Here is a 20,775-nt window from a genome sequence, read left to right on the forward strand (position 1 = left end):
TGTTTATTTATTTTAATTAATAGTGAATATGACAGTACAGTGAATTTATTTACCAACCATGTTTTTAATTTCAGATATTTTATAAGGATCATTTTTGATTAATTTTTACATTTTTTTATATTCATTTTTCAATTTTAAATATGGGTTGTAATGATAGATCAACCATGGATTAAATAAAATTATGCTACCTTAAATATCCTATTAACCTAAGTCTTAATATTCTGGTTATTAAAATAAAATACTGATAGTATATAATTGATAACAAGGCTCTGCAAATGAATATAATCGTGGCTCTATATATGTATCTTCACTAACGTAATTGAGGCTAAAAGTAAAAATAATAATAAAAGTATCAACTTGATAAGTTAATAAAAAAAATTGTTTAAAAATTAAAAATTATAATTAAAATTATTAGAACTATTTAATTTAACTTGAACCATAAATTCTTGATATATACATTTATATAAAATAAAGATAGAACATACTTACAATGTATATACTGTCTTTATAATGAGTGTAACAAAATAAAAATACAAGGATATATTTTTGGAAAAATATATTATTTTTTTTATAGGTATTCAAACAAAATTTTTAATGATATAATAATAAATATATAATAATCACTGAGATATTTTAACACTTGAAATAACCAACAATTTAAAAAAATAATGAGCATATGAATATATATGCAATCCCTAATCTCTTAGTATATTTATTATTAAGCTTTTAAGTATAAATTTAGAAAATCAAATTCACTTTTGAATTTTTAAGAAGTAATATACAATATTGTTCTTCACTTATGATGGATAAAACTTTTTTGATTTATCCTTAGCATGATCTAACAATAATTGACAAGGTTTAAATGGTAGACCATAATCGTTTTGGAATGTTTGCATTTTTGACACGAGTTTATCAGCACCATACCAATCAACCCATCTAAATGGACCACCTGAAAACGGAGGGAATCCAAGACCAAATACAGCACCAATATCACCTTCAGTCTGAAAAATTTGATTGTAAAATAAAATAATTACAAAATATATTATTAGAACATACTTATTTTAATATTTTATCATAGTTTCATACTTCTAAAATAATAAATAAGTTGAAAACAACAAAAAGTATTCATAAGGTAAAAAAAAAAAAACAAAAATTTAAGTTAAAAACAGTAGAGCTTTTAAAATTACGGCATATGTCATATGGGCTCACAATTTTTTATTACTTTTTTATAAGAGAAAATATTAAAAATAAATTTTAATAATTATTATCCCTTTAAATGCAACTCAATTAATTTTATTAGAAACCATAGGAAAACATAAAATATGAATGCAAGAAAGTTATATTGCTGGTATAAAAAATGAAAACCATAAACTAGATCCTGATATATGTATTGATAATTGAGTGTTATTATATTTATATTTATAATTGGTAATAAAAACCATTTCAATACACTATATTTTTTATCAAGAAACAAGAAAATTATTTATTTAGAAGTTCATTAGATATACATATACTGTTTTTAATTACTAATGTATATATGGGTTTTAAAAGTGGGTTCAAAATGTGCATGGTAAGGTATTAATTAATAATAATATAATTTATACTTAAAAATATATTCTGTAATAAAAAGTCAACAATGGGTTATACCAGGGATAGGCAATTGAAAGTTATTAGAGGGCCAATTTTTAGAAAATTAAAATTTAGCGGGTAAGAGTGGAGAGCAAAAAAAAGGTCATTCAAAATATGCATTTTAATTTAGCATAGACGATTGACTTTGAAATTGTATGATGTAAATTGAAAATGTAGCGCGGGCCGCCAGTTGCCCACCCCTGGTTTATACCAAACAATTGAATAAGTTCAAAACAATAAAATGTAATGATATAAATATAACTAAGTTTAAGGCATACATACCGGACTATTCAGAATTGATTCTTCCAAACATAAAACTGCCTCATTTACAAATCTGGATACCATACGAAGTTGTTGGTTTTCAACAGATTGTTCCCCTTTAGGTTGAAGCTTGAATTTTTCCAATAAACTGATAGCTTCAGTATTTTCTGGTCTACTTTTGGTACCAACTTTGTACTCAAAGTAACCTTTACCAGATTTTCTTCCTAAAATTATGTAATAAAATAAAAGATAAATACAATTTATTTTGGCAAACATCTTTTATTTTCTTATAATAAACATATTAGTGATTAAATCCAATGAGTCTTAACCATGATGCTGTGGACTATGATTAGGGGATACTTCAAAAATATAAACATACTACTACATATTTTTTAGTTTTTAAAATAAAAAAAAAACTACAAAAATTGACAATTAAGCCTAAATATTGCATTATTATAATACTTTATTTATATTTTGTTCTTATTAAAATATTATGTTATACTATCAAATTCTAAGTAGAATGATTAATGTATTAATTTAAGAATAATTTATTTTAATTTAATTTTTTTATATTTTTTATTATGAACGCCAAATTCAAAATATTACACAGTTATTATCAAAATTATGAATACATGTAAATTTCTTTATATAGTTGAAATTTCATAAAAATGTTTATTTTAATACCCAAAGCTTAGCAATTGGGTAAAATATTTCCTAAGTTTTCTTACTCGGATTTATAAAAATTGTTTGTTGTTTAATGATATATGTGTCTTATGAACATAACAAATTTTGATGATATTCAACTGTAATATAATCTTAAATGACTAATTTTGTTGTTATTTGAAAAATATTTATCTAAGAAATCATTCTATCTTGATTAATTTTTCTATTCATGATAATTAAAGTGTTAATGTATGATCAAAAAAAAAAAACTCGCTACCAAATTTAATAAAATAAGGTTCAATTTAAAAATAACTTAAATACAAATGCACAATTTTACGTTAGAATTTTAATTTTGATTAAATTAGTCAAAATCATAAACATTTGAACATTTTGTTGTAGTTAAAGTTCATAATATTTTTTATTTTAATAATATAAGCTAATTTTTTGTTATAGACATTTGGTGTTTACATTTTAATAAAATAAGAAATTTAAACAAAAAATAATGATTTTAGTTATTTATATTGTAATTAAAAAAAATTAATCTGAAATAACAAAACTTTTTGCCAATATGTATATAATTATTTTCTATACAGAATACACATTGTTCTGTAAGTTGATACTTAACTTATAAGTTGAAAAAAAACAGCTAATAATATTTTATAATATAATTATTATGTAAAATATAATATATACAAGGCTTTTGTTAAAAATAGATCAACACACAGTATTGCATATTCATAGAAAAATTAATTACAAATACTAACATAAATTAACTATAAAATATCCTTCGACATAAAAGACTAACTCTGATTAGAATCTTTGTTTATATGGCATAATTTATCATAGAATTCAAATTTAGCATGTCTTTAACAATGAACAACTAAATGACAAAAGTACACTTGAAACTTACAATACTTTATTTGGAATAAGATCAGACCTTAGTGACCAATTTGTGCACATGGGCATGGATTAACTACATAGCTGATGTACAAGTAGTTGACTCAGTGGGATTGATAAACAGATGTTGTCTGACCGCCGCCCGACAAAAACAGGTTGGTCACTATCGAGGTTTAATTTAATTTTGAATAGAACATAGAATATACAGAAAAACTACTTCCCTGGTTTGTAATTTAAAATGTATTTATGTGTTTACAATATAGGTGTAATTGTAATTTTAATATACTTTCTAAAATTATTAGTCAATTTTATAAAATTTAGTTCTTTGCCATGATGTGCCACGACTCGTTCTATTTAAATTTATATTATATTATAATTTATATAAGATATTTAGTCACAAGATAAATTTTTAGAACTTCACCAAAATCTCTTACCTAAGAAGCCACTATCTACCATGCTTTTTAAGACATTAAGATCACCACCACTGAATCGTTCACCAAACACCTTTGCTAAATCAGTTGCAATATGATAACCAACATCAATACCAACTTCATCTGACAATGTTGCAGCACCAACCGGGAATCCAAAACTTTTAGTGATTTTATCTAATTGTTTTGGATTTACACCTTCCTAAAATTGAAATTGCTCTTAATTATATGAAATAATAACTATTATTATTTATATTTATTTATTTAAAGGATTGTACCTGCAATAATCGCATTGCTTCAGATAACATTGTACTCAAAATACGTGTAGTATAGAATCCTGGGCCGTCTTTTACAACGATTACAATTTTTCCTTGTTTTAAACCTAAAGATACAGCAGCAGCAGCAGTTTCTTTTGAAGTCTTATCAGTCGTTATAATTTCTAAAAGTTGCATTTTGTCAACGGGAGAAAAGTAATGCATACCAACAACCTGAAAAATAATACTATTCACTTCAGAGGATTTTAACATGGTATTTGTTATCTCTATCTTACTCACATGCAACATAGCAAATTTTATATTCACAATAATTGCTAAAACTATATTAATTTCTCAAATGAGTGAAATAACCTCTCATAAAATGTTAAGTTAAGAACATTATCTAGGATATCTTATAAGCATTTTATAATATTTTTATTTTAAAGCGAGTTATGAGTATTTTAAAATTTTAAATTGTTTATACATCTTAAAATACTCATAACTTGCTTTAAAATTAAAATACAATAAAACACTTATGAGATGCCTTCGATAATGTTCTTAACTTTATTCACTCTAATTATATAAATTAATATGGTTATAGTAATTATTGTAATTGTAAAATTTGCTTGAGCGTGGGTCAGAGAGAAAACAAATTTGATAAAAAATTATTTTGCATAATACACATACAAAAGGAAATACATTATTTTTGTTTTGAACATGTTTTTTTAAGCATTGGAACTATCAAGTCGTAACGAATAATAGATATTTATAGAACTTTGATTATTATTAAATAATGATAAATATAATAAAAATAATTTTTTTTATTATTCAGCTAAAATAAGTTTTTCTTTATTATTACATTTTAAAATTCCAATATTATATTATATAATCATATTTAATTATGAAATTGAATAATGATATAATTTAATATTACACATCATTAGTTATTTTAAGACAATTTTAGTATGAATAAAAAATAATTTTTAACAAAATTACTATCTAATTCAAGTTATTTTTACATTTATATTAAAAACGTTACTAAACAATTTTCCAAATTTTATACTTAGATTCTATTTCAAATAAAAACTAAACAGACTTGTATTTAGTTAAATACTTGTTAAAAATTAATAAATGGATATAGTTATTAACAATTGATAATTAAATAGTAAATCTTACATTTTCAGGACGACTACTACCCTCTGATATTTTTCCAATTGGTATAGCACTTGTATTAGTTGCAATAATACAATGTTTTGGTACAACTTGTTCAAGTTCTTTAATAACTTGATGTTTTATCTTAATATTTTCAAATACTGCTTCAATGACAATATCTGCTTTTGAAAAAGATTCATACGATAATGTAGAGGTTAAATCAGATACATATCTGTCTTTTTCTATCCTGTAGTAAATATAATAAAATATGTATAATAGAAAACAAAACATTTATTTTAAAAACATAAAAATGAAGCAAAATATTGTAATTATACTATATATATTTATTTTTATTTTTAATTGGTCTAAAAATGTAATTACAATTCAGACATTTTATATTTATTTAAAATATTTTAATATTTTAAACTTTGATTCAATATATATAAAACATATGCTTTTAGTTTAACAATTAAATAATATTAATAATTATGAATATAGTCAATGATGTGGGTTCAATGATATTTTTTTGTATTGAACGTAAAAAAACAATTTAATAGGACATTGTATCTGTATGTGTTGTAACAATTAAGATAACATCACTTTAATGCTAGTTTAAAGATGATATTAAAAGTGTCGTCCTCTTAGTATTATAGCTTACTAAAAATAAAAAATTATAAAAGTACTTACGCAGTTAATTTCTTGCGTTTAACAGCACCAGTAAGACCTTTTTCAATTTGTGCAATACCTTTAGCAAGACCTTCTTTATTTGTGTCTTTAAGTATTACTTGTAAACCTTTGTCAACAGTCACATGAGCTATTCCAGCACCCATTAAACCAGCACCAAGAACACCAACAGTTCTATAAGATAAATTAATTTTGATTAAATAATTTTACAAATGAAAATCAATTGATAAACACTAAATAAAGTAATAAATACATTTATATATATTAAAGTACATTAATTTTTAATTGATAATATGGCTTTTTCTTATTTTTACTCATAATTTAGAAACAAATTCACTAACTTTAAAGCAACTTTAGGCTCTCCAAATTTATTTTTCTTGCATTCAGTTTGTCCTTGAAATAATCCAATTAAACCTTTGCTTTGTGGTGTCATAGCTAATTCAGCGAAACCATTACTTTCTGCGGCATAACCTTTTGTACTACCTTGAGCAATTCCAGTTTTGATGACTTCAATTATCTAAAATTATCATATTTATTTTAACAATGACTTTTTCACATAATAAAAAAAAGTATATCTGGTTTTTAAAAAAATACATAAAATTACTTTCAAAGGAGCAGGATATAAACCACCAGTCATTTTTAAAACTTTGCCCTTAGCACTATCAAAAAATTTTTCTCGTAGCCATTCTTGTTGTAATGCTAAATCAATTGCTTTATCAATTATGGTCTTGTTCTTATTTCTTTTTGTTAATTTTTGTCCAGACGCTAATTTTTTGGCTGCATCAACAGCAATTTCTTCCAAATATTCTAATGTCCTGAAATAAATGTATAATGTTATTACTTATTACTAATTTAGAGGATGCTAGCGTAGTATTTGTTGTCTTCTCTAACCTAAACGAAACATAGCAAATTTTACGTTCTCAAAAATGACTATAACCATATTAATTTCTCAATGAGTGAGAATATTATCTAAGGGCATCTCATAGGTGTTTTATTATATTTTATTTTAAAGCGAGTTATGAGTATTTTAAAATTTAAAATTTTTTATCTTAAAAAACTCATAATTCGCTTTAAAATAAAAATATAATAAAATGCCTATGAGATGCCCTAAATAATGTTCTTAACTTTAAATTTTATAATAGGTCATTTCACTTTAATTTGAGAAATTAATATGGTTATAATCATTTTTGTGAACGTAAAATGTGCTATGTTGCGCGTGAGTTAGAAAGAGATAGCAAATACTACGCTGACATCCTCTTCACAATTAAATACATAAATTATATTAAATTGTAATTAAGAATCAAACCTTTCTGTAGGTGAGCTTAAACCAGGCCCAAGAGGAGTTACAAGTTGATCTATCAAACCAACTTTTAAAGCTTTATCAGCTCTATATGATTTACCAGTTAGAGCCATATCTAATACAGTAGGCATAGCTACTAATTTTGGTAAACGTTGAGTACCACCACCACCTGGTAATAATCCTAACATAACTTCAGGCAGACCAAGAGCAGTATTTTTACTTTTTACAGCAATTCGGTAATGACAAGCCATTGCAACCTAAAAAAATGTTTATATTAAATGAACATTTCTGTTATACATTAAAATAAATAAACATAGGTACAACTAAAGACAAAAATTATTTATTTATGTTTATGAATTATTTTTTATGATTAAATATTTTATCTTAGAAATGTATTATCATAGAAACTTTCATTAATGAAAAATTATAAATATAACTCTTACTTCAAGTCCTCCTCCTAAACATGATCCCATAATTGCTGCTACAACTGGTTTTGTTGATCTTTCAACTTGATTAAGCATATTTTGACCATCGCGGGATATTTTATGTACTTCTTCAGCAGTCCGGCATGCTTTTAGCATAGATATATCAGCACCAGCAATGAAACAGTTAGGTTTACCAGATATGATAACACTACCTTTGATTGTTGGATCTTGAGATGCTTTATTTAAATTAGTTTGTAATTCATCCATTACATCATGAGACAAAGAATTTACCTACAATTATTTGTAATTAATTAGTTTTTTTAACAAACAATTTTTATATATTTATAAACTCACTTTTGAGTTTGGGGTGTTTAAAGTTATAACTAAAATATCATCAATAACTTTTGATGAAGTATGTTTAACATCTTGACTCAATAATCTTCGGCCTATAAAAATAAAAAATAATTATTCCCAATAAAAATTGTCAATAAATTATAATACAATGAAATATTTGATGATAACAATATAACTTTTATCGTATTTTTAAATTATAATGTTGTGTAATTGTTAGTCAATTTCTATGTTTAAAGAAAACCAATACATGTTCTATGCTTTGATATTGGAGAATATAATTAATTCATTAAGAAATGAAAGACTTAATTAACAACCAAAGAAATTTGGTAAGATTATAAAATAGTTACTATTATTTAGGTAATAAATAAAAATATATATTGTAGTATTTTAATTATTGTCAATAAACCATATATAAAAAATAAAGTAGAATGTTTTTATCAAGAGAATTTTTACTAGAATTTTAATACATTATTATATTTAATCGATTATAAAAAAATATGTCATTATATTTAAATTACTCTTGTTTGTTACAACAATAATAAACTTTCTTATTTAATTATCTATAGTCTAATAAAAATGATTCATTTTCAGATTAATCAAAAACATTGATAACTCATGTCTTATACTAGTTTTAACTAATGGTGAGGAATTTATAGATTTAAATATTATAATTTACCTAAACAATACATTTTTACCTTATCAAACAGCATTGTTAAATTTAATTAAAATAATCAAATATTTTCCTCACTTTTGGAAATATAATGTATACTTAAACGATATATTTAATACATGGTTTTTGAATACCTAATAATAGTACTCAAATAGTCGAATATCTTGAACAATTTATGAAGATTGATAGAATAAAGAATTTAATTTTTTTAATTTAATTAATTTAATTAACCTCAATTAATTAAGTTTTTCAATTTTAATTTCAGAATAAAAAAAGTTTCCGCTATACATACATAGCTAATATAATAAATTTTATTTATATTTCATAAATTATTAATACCTATTATAATATATTCAGAGCGAGTATTAAAATTATTGATTTTTTTTTCATCTGTTTATATAATCATATATACATAAATTATTAGTAGTTGAAAAATGCTTCATCTTCTATGCATGAGATTTTCAAAATCTTTGATTCTTTTTGAGTTATCTATAGATAATTGATATTTTTAATTTTATTTTTGTAAATATAGTACTTTTTTTTTTGCTCATTAAAAACTTTGAAATTCTAATTGAAGATCCCACATAGGTTGTTCTTATAAATATATAAAAATATTTAAAACACAAAAAGTTCATAAAAATCAGTCAATCAAAAAATCCAAATTATTTTACAGCAGAAAATTTATAAATTGTACACTTTATTTGTTACAAGCTAAGATTTGAAAATTTAATAAAAAGTGCTTCATAAATAATTTATACTAAAATCAAAAAATTATAAAAAAAATGTTTAGACATTTTAAGTTGAAATTTGAACAAAATTAAATATTTAAACCACAAATGAAACAATATTTGTTATTTTGTTATAGTTCAAAAATATTCTTCATATATACACATATAACACATATATCTTTTAGGTATATTATCATAATTTATGTACCCAAATACCCAATAATATTTTCAGCAAAAATTAATTCAGCTTACTATATTACTAATAGTAAAATATATTACTTTACCAAGTAACAATATTAAAAACATAACATACAATATGAAATATAGGGGTTGATAGGCCATTTCTACTCAGAATTTTTTTTTAGCATACAAGTATCATTAAATTCTAATTTAACATATCCATCACACTGACCTACTCAATATCTACAATACAGCTGAGTAGTACACGCTTGCCCAATTTTCTTATTTTGAAGGGCATATATTTTAATAGACTAATGCTGGATTGTACAAACAATCACTGAACATTTTAGGAATCAATAGTGATATAATAGTCTCTTAAACATCATAGTTTAATGGATCATGACTAATGAACCATTAAATTAATAAATTTCTTATGCAATCCAGCATAAGCTGAATAAATTTATATTAAATAATATTATATTGATAAAAATTAAGAATAATTAATTTAATTGAAAATTAATCAAAATCAATAATAATTATTTAAACAGAATATAATAATATACATATTTTATTTGTTTAAAAATTATTTTTTACAAAATTGTATTTACCAATAGTCTTATTATTTAGGTATTTATAAAAAATGTTATAGATACCTTAATCTATCTAAAGAAATAATATTATTACATCCTTTGATACTACATAGTAATTTATTTATGACAATTTTAAACTTAAATTGGTAAAATACTTTAAAAACTTATATTAGGTTTATTATGTTACTTATTTACCAATTATAATTACATACAGGAAAGACAGAATTAACAAGTTGTAAACTTCTTAAGGGCTCTATATACATTAATAATATTCTGATAATATCAAAACTATAACTGTAAAACAAATAAAATGCCTAAACTTATTTAATTATAATAAAATGTTACTTATTAATGAGAAATAAATAAATACTTTTTTATTTATAATCATGATTGAAAATTGAATTATTATTAAAATAGTTTCAAGGACTTTTTAAAATACAACCAGGAAGTTAATACAATGATTGGATGATCATTTTTAGATGACCCATAAAAACTATTTTAACTCATTAAAATTACCTTATTAATTTCCTAGAAAATTATTGAAACAAAAAAGTTTTTTATTTATTTTTAAATACATTAATAATTTTAATATAGATAATGATAATATACCTATTTACAAAAAACTGAAGGAGACCTAAAACTATGAAAAAATATAAAGATATACTGAGTAAACAAGTGGCTTACAATACACATAAATATTAAGGTAATTAAATTTCAAACATTATATTATATATTAAATATTTTGTAGTAGCATATCTCAATAACTTCATCTTTGAGTTTTTATAATTGTTTTAGAGCCTAACAATAAAGTAAAATATTTAAAAAATGAAATGTACAAACATAACATAATATAGATGAGTATGAAAAACATTTTTATGATATCTAGTTCCTCAGACTATTTTTTATGAACTTTATCCTTCTAAACACCTACAAATCAAACTTGACATTGTTTTATTGCTTAAATAAGATAATTGTGTATGCTTAGGAAAAAAAAGCCATGTAATGAATACCATCAATTACTAGAGGAATGCGGAAAATGTATTAATTAGTCTCTGAATACATTTATTATAATACTTTGATGGTAGGTACATGTATGATTTACTTTTGTACAAAGCTTTGTTAGTATTGTTAGGTTTAGCAATCGATTCGCTCGATTCAACACTGCTGTGGACATTAGATGTAGAGCAACAACAGTAACAACGACATATTATTGATATATACTAATCATACAATATTATATAATATAGATGATTATTGTTTTATGATATTCAGTTCATAGATACCTGTTGTCAGGGCTCGCTTGACGTTGATCAGCGACATTTCGTTCGAAATACCCACAAGTCTGCACAACGCCATCGTGTGTGAGTGTGTGTGTGTGTGTGTGTGTGCGGGCACGCTTAAGGATGAAATGGATCGCCAGACGGAATGAAAAGAAGCTGCCCAAAACGATTCACAGCAATGTCATACGTGACGAATGAAACTGAAGAAAATCACGCACGCACGCACACACGTCTTGTAACTTTGTAAGGCCAACGGCGTTATCAGTCATCACACTACAGTCCACATATGCGTGCCGTAGTTGATAATGATAACGAGACGAAATTTTTTCGTTGTGATAACACACGAACGCGAATGCCACAAAACTCACGGTGGGGCGAATGCCGATGACTGATGGTACTGGCACTCGGACTCGGACGTCGGACTTTACTCGGCGGCGGCTGTCGAAACCAGGAAATGATATTCTAAATTTCTAACCAACGAAACAGTCAACAATAATACGATCGAATCGGTCGATGATTGTCATTGTCTTGATGTTACAAAGTCCGCCGTCAGCGTAATTTTAATTTTGCCACGGCTAAATAAATAGTAAATATTCACCCACCTAATACCTAACGACTAATAGTAATAAATAAAACACAATAATATACCATTAATGTGAATAATGACAATAATGACATTAAATTATGATGGTAACGTTTTCGAAGAATATTCTCAAAAACAGAATACTTAGTAAATTTCGTTCATTTGTTGAGTATAGTCAATATTGCATGGAACTAATCAATCTTAAAATGTTTTTATAAACTTTACCATACTTGACTACAGTTAACACTATTATTTTTTTCCCCATTAATAATTCTCATGGTATCTCATTGCTTACAACACCACCCATTGGCCTACCGCAATAATTAATAATTCATATTATATAATATGCGCTAATACCTAAATAGACATAATAATATCCACTCGCTGTAAAAATGATAAACGTTTATGGAATGCCATTAAAAATATAACGGTAATCACTTATCACACGGATAATAAATCGTTAGGTACGCGTTGATTATTTGATTCGTTCACTCTGTAGCTAATAGCTATGCCTACACATATTACCAAAGCTGGGCAAGTTAATGATTTTTTTTTAACTCAAATAAGTTAAAAGTAAATACACATTTTTTTTAAACTTTTTATGAAGTTAAAAAAAAGTAATTTTTTAGCGTACTTTATTTCTTATCAACATACAACTAAATTATAGACTATAATGCTTATACTTCATACAACATACAGTATTTCTATATTTTCTAATATATACAGAGTGTTCCGTTAGAGTCCAGATGGATTGGAAAAATAACATTTTTAATTAATAAATTCACAATAAATATATTTTTTGACATTAAAACTACTAACATGGTGAATGTAAAAAAAATAAATTAATTTAACTTATTTCTTAAAATGAAAAATAAATTCGTTAATTTCACGTTAATTAAAAAATAAATTTAGTAAGTTAATAGTTAAGTAAACTATTTGGACAAATCCATCTTTGAAAACGTAGTAGGTAGGTATTGTAGCCTCAATAATAAATTGTGTAGTTTTAGTCACTTGCCAGTTGCACTACTATATGAGAGCAATGTTGTTAGTATTTTTAACAGTCCATTTTGAATTTTACTCCTTATTATGGGGAAATTATTTTTATTTTTTAGATTGTATTAATTTTATAATGATGTACCTATGTTTTTTGTATAATATGTATTATTACCTACCTATAAAAAGTAGTCGAAAAAATAACTTTCAACTTTGGTTTCGAATAGAAGTTTGATCTAGATTGTACTTTAAAAATGGTCAACACTAGGAAAAAAAAGGTAAGCATGTGGATACCGCTCTGTTGTGCATTAGGTGTCGAGTGGGTAACTGATATGGATGTGTAAAATTCGTATGCAATGATATGTATCATTGTATACGAAAAACTGATTCTGAACGGAAATGATTTGTCAATCTAAGATATATAAAATATATTGTATTACCTATATTATTTAAATTGTAACATATTTATTAAGTAGGATTTAGGACATAAATTATTACAAACCTATATTTAGGTTACATACTTTCATCTGGCAAGGTTAAAAAAATCGAATATTTCAAATGCCCATAACTATAGCATAAAAATATTATTAATTATTATATTATAATATAGTGAAATATTTTGAAAAGAAAATTATTCGAAGAAAATGCCAATATCAACTACTGGTGAAAGTTTCAAGTTTCTATAACTTATACTTTTTGATTAACAACAAATATCTTAAATCGTTTTATCGTTATTTTACGCTATTTCGTAAAAATTTAAATTTTTACGCTCATAAATTATTTTTTTTGTATCGATGCTGTAGTTTTTTTCTTACAGTTATTGAAGGAAAACTTATGGAGAACCTTGTATTGGGTTTTTTAACTTAAGGTATAAATTGCTAAAACTTTATACATTTTCAATTTCAAAATTCCTTGCAAATGTTCGCGATTTTGAAGTATTTCGTAAACATTTGAACCTTAAACTCTTATAAACAAAAATTTTGACTAACGATAATAAAGTTTATAATTTATATAAACCTTACATTGTAAAATAAGTTTCAAGTGTTACATTACTGTTCAGTTTGGTTGTTTGGTGTCTTTAAAATCTATTTAAAAACTGTCATTATGTTTTTATTCCAATTAACATTGCATATAGGTATTCATATTTAAACAGCCCCCCCCCCCCCGAAATATCAAGAAAATTTAAAAATTATTTTAATATTTAATGATCTATGAGAATCACTAGAAAAATCTTAAATTGTACTTATAAAAATTGATCAGCCCTCCCCGAAAAAAATCCTGATTACGCCACTGATGTGTATGGTATTATCATCATAATATACAATAAATATAAGGTACTAAGATAACTTGCATATTTAATAGTATTATTTGTTTTATAATTTAATATATAAACTATAATCATTATCTGATTTTTGAACACTATGATTAGTATGACTTATTTGCATTTGGCATGATACTTTAATTTCTGCATTTATTTTACTTGTTTGCTTTAGTTCATAATATTATCTATAAGGATCCTTTTAATTTATTTATACTCATTATTCTGTGACTATGTCCTCTTGGTGGTTTCCATCAGATAATAATATGTATATTTTTTTTTTATAAAAAAACAATTAAAAAAAAACATTTTTACATCCATTTAGTGAGCCATAATTGATGAACATAATATGTTAGTAATGATCTGAGAGCGCTACTGTTTGTTTAAGTGATAACCATTTTTATTTTTCTCATAAACACGAGTCACAAATTTCATCTAGGTTTTTAATTTCTTCGCCATTAATATTTATGCTATCGCCTAGACTTTCTTTTATTAGTTTAGTCATATTAGACTTGCATAAATACCGTAATCTTTTGTTTTATGCTAAAAGTTTGGATTTATTTATTATTACAAAATGTTCACGGAATGGTATTAATATTATAGCTATACACATTGTTTCTAATTTGTTAAGTATAAATTGTATAATAAAAAAATGTATGTATAATTTTTAACTATAATTATTATTATATATATCTATGTGTAAGACTATTACTCCGACTTTGCGACTTAGTCGACGGATGAATTTTGTGCAATTAAACGAGCAACACGTGTCACATATATTTGAGGTACACATCATGTAAAAACCATGCATAACCGATTTTGTTAAATACCGATTTGAGATTAGTAATAAAATATATATTGTTTTCAGTCTTCAGTCTTCACATAACATAGAAAGTGTCTTACTTCTTGCTGAAAAATTTTTTCATCAAATAACGCTAATAACGGTATTTGCGAATAAGAAGTTTGACACGGTACGCAACGAAAAAGTTAGCCGTAAGACCCCGTAAAGCATAATTGTGTATTCTCTTTAATGTCGTCAACACCTGACATAGTAACATTTAACAGCTAGCTATTGTGTACCGTTGTTTATCATTAATAAAAATACACCGCACAAATAGTGAAATTCGTGTTGTTTTTTTTTATACTGACCGGCTCACCGCGGACTCACCGAGCACCTACTGCCGTAACCGTGTCAAGTTTAAATACTAGGGGTAATTAATTAAAACGTTGGTTATGTTTTTTTTTTATTTGTGTAAAAATATAATTTTGTCTAAATGAAATGAAAATTATTATTTGCATTTAATAGTTATAATAATTTATATGGTCGCATATACCATACCGTTCTTGCTGTCGACGTTGTATTCTTACTGCATTATAAAAAATAATATAAATATATTTAATGTATTTAACTTTTAACATAAATAAAATATACTTAATAGGTAGTACCTAATTAAATTTGCTAGTTATTATATGATAATAATTTTTCCTTATTAGTCCACCTACAAAAATGTTTAAGTATTCATATACTTTACAAAGTTTTAAAGTAGCAAATACTCGTATATTTACTTAGTATTATAAATTTACTTTAGGTCTTATAAAACCTATGTTTTACTATTTTTTTATAATATTATATGTATAAATTCTACATTGATTTCTATGTAAGCCAAATTATTGTATAAAATACATCTATTGCGCTTAAAAGATTAAAAAAAAGCTGAGTGGGCAAGTGGGTATTGCTCTGCTGTATATAGTAGTGATGGAGAGTTGGTCACTGGTCACTATATTGTTTGTGTTAAATTTGAATGCAATGACAGGTATCATTGAATACGAAAAACGATTCTGAACGGAGATGATTTATCAGTCAAAGATAATTTTTAGGATATATTAAATAATTATACCTATATTTAAGTTGTAATGTATCGTTATTTTGCGCGATTTCGTAAAAAATTAAATTTCATACGCTCATACATTTTTTTCTTTATTGACGCTGGATTTTTTTTTTTACAGTTACTTGAAGGAAAATTTATAGATAATCTTGTATTGAGTTTTTTAACCTTCGGCATAAACCACAAAAATTATGCTTATAAACAAAAATTGTGACAAACGATTTTTGACTTTTTTTTATTACGATAAGTACAACTTATAATAAACCTTGTATTAAATTTTAAAGATATTTTGAAAGCCAAATTTTTTTATCGGCAATTCAAAAAAAAAAATTTATAAAAATCAAAAATTTCAATCGCTTATAAATAGTTAAAAAAATTCTAAATATTTTGAAAACTTAATTCTAAATAGATAACGCTAATATAAACATTTGGTGAAAATTTCAAGTATCTACAATGATTCGTTTTTGAGTTACAGCAAAATCAAAAAATCGATTTTGTCGAAAAGTGGTTATGCGTAAAAATTCCCGTTTTTCCGTTATTTTTACAGGATTTTTCCTGACGCTTTTGAAAACCACTGGCAATTTTTTATTTTTGACTCCACAAAGTACCAAATAGATGAATTTTCATATTCAAAGAGGGGCTGAAGTCGAAAATCGAAGCGTTATTACTACTCCAAAACGTGATGACAGACACAAAAAAAAAAAATAAAAAAAAACACACATCATTGTAAAATCAATACATTTATCACTCTGTTCAGAATCCAAAATAATAATAATAACGTGTAATATAGTTAAGGATTAAATTCGACAATGGATAGAAAGATATCTAGATAAAATGAAAATCGTTAACGAGCTCGTAAAACATATATAAAATATCGAAATTATCGAAAATTTAAAACATTTTTCAATCTTCGACAACTACTATAGTCCATAAGTAGCTGGTAATATTATATTATATATGTGATACTTAGGTATACCGTATATTAATATCTAAAATCAGTGGCGTACTAACGGGAGGGATAAATTCCCCCCCCCCGAAATTTTTGGATTTTAATTTATTATAAGAAAACTAAAATTTCTAGTTCCTGTAACCCCTTAACCCCCCCCCCCCCCAAAAAAAAAAAAATTCAGGTCTAAGTACGCCACTGTCTAAAATATTTATTATAAATGGTTTCACGTTCATAAGACCAAAACAAAAATATAGGGACACAACTATAAATTTTAAATAATAATCAACGAGAAAATTGTTTAGCGCTCTACGTTAATAAATTAAAACTAACTTAATTTAATTAACTCATCGATGTGTCCACTGTCTACAATGTTGAATGGATAGGATATAGGACGCTATATAGTTACCACCGGTTTCTATTCCGAGCATTTATCACCGTTTAAGTATTTATATATGGTAGAGCGCAGTACTTATACATAATAATATATTACACCTGTACCTATTCACTGCAGATGGTTGTTATAGTTGTTACGTTCACGTGGTGCATAGGTACGCGTTGTGTGCAGATGATGATGAGTGATGCGTATTATACTCGTATTATCGTCGCAGACCGAACCATAACGATTTGGGAACAGAGATACGCCATATATATATATAATATTGTATTGCCAAGAATATTGAAAATGGGAGTGTCTGCGACATATAAATACGTGTGTGCGTACTCCCCGCGGACTCCCCGACGGCGGATCTCGGAGATTTCAGAAGTGTGATCATATATTATATATATATATATATATATATATTTCGGAGGCCCACGAGTCACGACATACTCTCTCTGAGTTTGCCTAGGCGGTAAGAAAATGATTACCCAGAGGGACAATTTCCGTTTACTGGACGCCAGGGGACATTGATGGGGCGTTTTCTAAAGTTTTTTTCGGTTTATAAACGTTCTCTCTAGCATCCTGACAAATGTCCGAACGCATTATATATATCTGTGTGTGGCGTTAAAGAGTCACTCTTGTCTGCAAAAACGCGCTGTACATGTATATAATAATCGATAAGTACAATAATATTGAGTTTCTAAGTGTGGAATAGCGGTGTTTGCAACAGTATGTATATTTACTGTACGTGTACCCTATGTCTGTAAATGTTGGTACTCATTTAATCTATGTTACAGCGAAAGATTGAATACTATAGTTGAATTTGAACTCGTAGGTTTAACTATAATAAGTAAGTATTAATTATTAATTACACTAAGTAAAAGTTGAAGTAAACAATTTTTGGTCTTATGAGCGTTTTTTAATAAATTCTATCGGTAGCATGTAAAGATCTTTTAATTCGAGTACCTAAACCTAGGTATTATTTTATTGTATTAGTCCCGATTTCCCGAATCTTGATTAAAGGAAACTTAAATGCAATGTAAATGCATCATACGTGTATCTCTCTTATAAATATAAACAAAGATCAATAAAACAACTTTGTTTTATGAATAACGATGTTGGTTATAAAATTTTATAAACATTTAATCAGTATTATACAGAAATTGACTTACAGCTTGACGCCCATTTGTTATAGAGTATCCGGAATACACGATTTAAATATAATACTTATCTTCGCATAAGTCGCATAAGATATAGATTTAACTAATTTTTGATAACAATAAATTGAAAATATATTATATAATATGATTGCATAATATAATATATTGTTCTAATAATACTCGCACATTTTTACTGTATTACTCTACTGAATGCTTTTTCTTACCCGTTTATTATTTATAATAGAATACTGCTATTATAGCTGTTATGGAGTTTTGAGTAAATATCATTGAATGATAAGTATAGGTTCGAAGTATATACAACATAATAATTTAAAATTAGTCTAAATGTTTTGAAAATTTGTTTGTATATTACTATATTGTAAATTATTATTTGAGTACTGAAAAGATTCTAATCCTTACGAAGTACGAAGTACGAATAATATATTTCTTTGTATATTACAATATAGTAAGTAAATTAATTTTTTTTAACAGTCAATTTGATCGAAATTAGAACTTTAAATTATTAAAAAAAAATAATTGAGCGTAATAAACCTATAAAGTGTATAGATTAAATTTTATAGTCTAAATTATTAATCTCTAAATCTTTTTAAGTCACTGTAAGAACAATTTATGAAGAATCTTGGGTTACATTTTTGAACTTTAGATATTAACATTAAACCTCTTAAATGATAATGTTTCTTATATTGAATAATACATTTAATATATAAAACATTTTTATTATTTTTATTATTATACACCTATATATTGTTTATACTTTCACATAATAAATCGGTGTATACATATATATACACCTTAATTCTTCTATCGGGCTCTATATAATAAATATATATATATATATAACAGTTGTAGGTATTTTAATTTTTGAGTACTACCTAATATAGTAATTTAATACTTCGTTTGATCTAAATTTAATATAATAATAGCTGTAGATAGTGTCACGAAAATGATGTAAAGTGCACTGATGTAGTATGTGTATATACTACTAATATAATATAATGTAGAACTGTATAGTGTGTGCCCTATAACCTGGGGTGGCCAACAGGTAGATCGCGACTCCCTTTCGCATTTTATTGAAGTTTTGGATTTTTATCAGAAAAGAATTTTTTTTTTTTTTGTAAATTTGTGTACCCTTGTTTAATCCAGGAATATATAAAATTAGATTTAAAAAAAAGGCAATAATATAACTATTAAAAACGAGATTATACACAATATACACTGATATCGAGTACAGCTTCTTACGTTACCTACTACATATAAAGGTACATTAGTTAAACATATAGGTTAATGAAAACAACATACAATAATAATAAGTTAAAGTAATAATTTGTAATCAAATATATTAAAATACGTGTTGTGTAAAACTGTAAAACTAAACAATACTCATGAGTGTAACACGCGTGTAATAAAAAATATTTTTGTTTATTGACAAACTTTTTTTTATTTTATCGATCGCAACAACCAGGGAAAACTCAAGAGGTCGATCACAAGTCTATTAAAGTTGGCCACCCCTGCCCTATACGTGTCAATTGTCAATATTATATATGTAGGTGTATGTGTGTATGAGTATATATATATATATATATGGTTTGATTTTATACTAAATCGAGACTAATAACCAAACCTAAGTGCATTTGAAAATGACACAACGGGGAATTCGAAGAAAAGTAATTTTGGATAACTAATGGGTCCAAATAATGTCGTTAATTCATTGTATGTTATATATCGTTTGGCTGCAGCGAGAGGCGTGGCCGGTACATCCTCTCCCGAATGGCCAAAAGCCATTAAACTTTAACGCTTCAAAACCAACAATGAAATCCCATTGCCTGCAGTTTCGAAAGAACGTACACGCGCACATGTATAAATATGCGTTTCGAACATTTCAAAAAATATACAACTACATAATAGTATTATTATACACAAAATAATATACATTATTTTATTACATACAATTATTGTAATAATAATAAGTACATGTATATTTCCCGAGTTCC

General features: G+C 25.4%; 1 protein-coding gene across 1 annotated transcript; it reads right to left on the minus strand.

Annotated features, from left to right (window-relative positions):
* Positions 1–541: 541 nt before the first annotated feature.
* LOC113555782 (trifunctional enzyme subunit alpha, mitochondrial) lies at positions 542–11,753 on the minus strand. Its single transcript, XM_026960316.1, has 12 exons — positions 11,499–11,753; positions 8,048–8,139; positions 7,712–7,984; positions 7,275–7,525; positions 6,573–6,783; positions 6,310–6,485; positions 5,972–6,142; positions 5,309–5,531; positions 4,157–4,366; positions 3,885–4,080; positions 1,912–2,114; positions 542–1,001 (listed from the first exon to the last, which is right to left on the minus strand). The coding sequence occupies exons 1-12, from the start codon at positions 11,569–11,571 to the stop codon at positions 798–800; spliced, it is 2,283 nt and encodes a 760-aa protein (XP_026816117.1). The 5' UTR covers positions 11,572–11,753; the 3' UTR covers positions 542–797.
* Between the last annotated feature and the right edge of the window lie 9,022 nt (positions 11,754–20,775).

Source organism: Rhopalosiphum maidis, chromosome 3 (assembly GCF_003676215.2).
Source record: "Rhopalosiphum maidis isolate BTI-1 chromosome 3, ASM367621v3, whole genome shotgun sequence".
In the NCBI taxonomy this organism is placed as follows: Eukaryota; Metazoa; Arthropoda; class Insecta; order Hemiptera; family Aphididae; genus Rhopalosiphum; species Rhopalosiphum maidis.

Excerpts from the sequence above, each read along its gene's own strand:
- LOC113555782 (XM_026960316.1), bottom strand. The coding sequence starts at position 11,571 with ATGGCGTTGTGCAGACTTGTGGGTATTTCGAACGAAATGTCGCTGATC. Across the intron at positions 6,784-7,274 it reads TTAAGCTCACCTACAGAAAG|GACATTAGAATATTTGGAAG; the intron begins GTTTGATTCTTA and ends CATTTATTTCAG. Across the intron at positions 2,115-3,884 it reads GGTAGATAGTGGCTTCTTAG|GAAGAAAATCTGGTAAAGGT; the intron begins GTAAGAGATTTT and ends ACATAATTTTAG.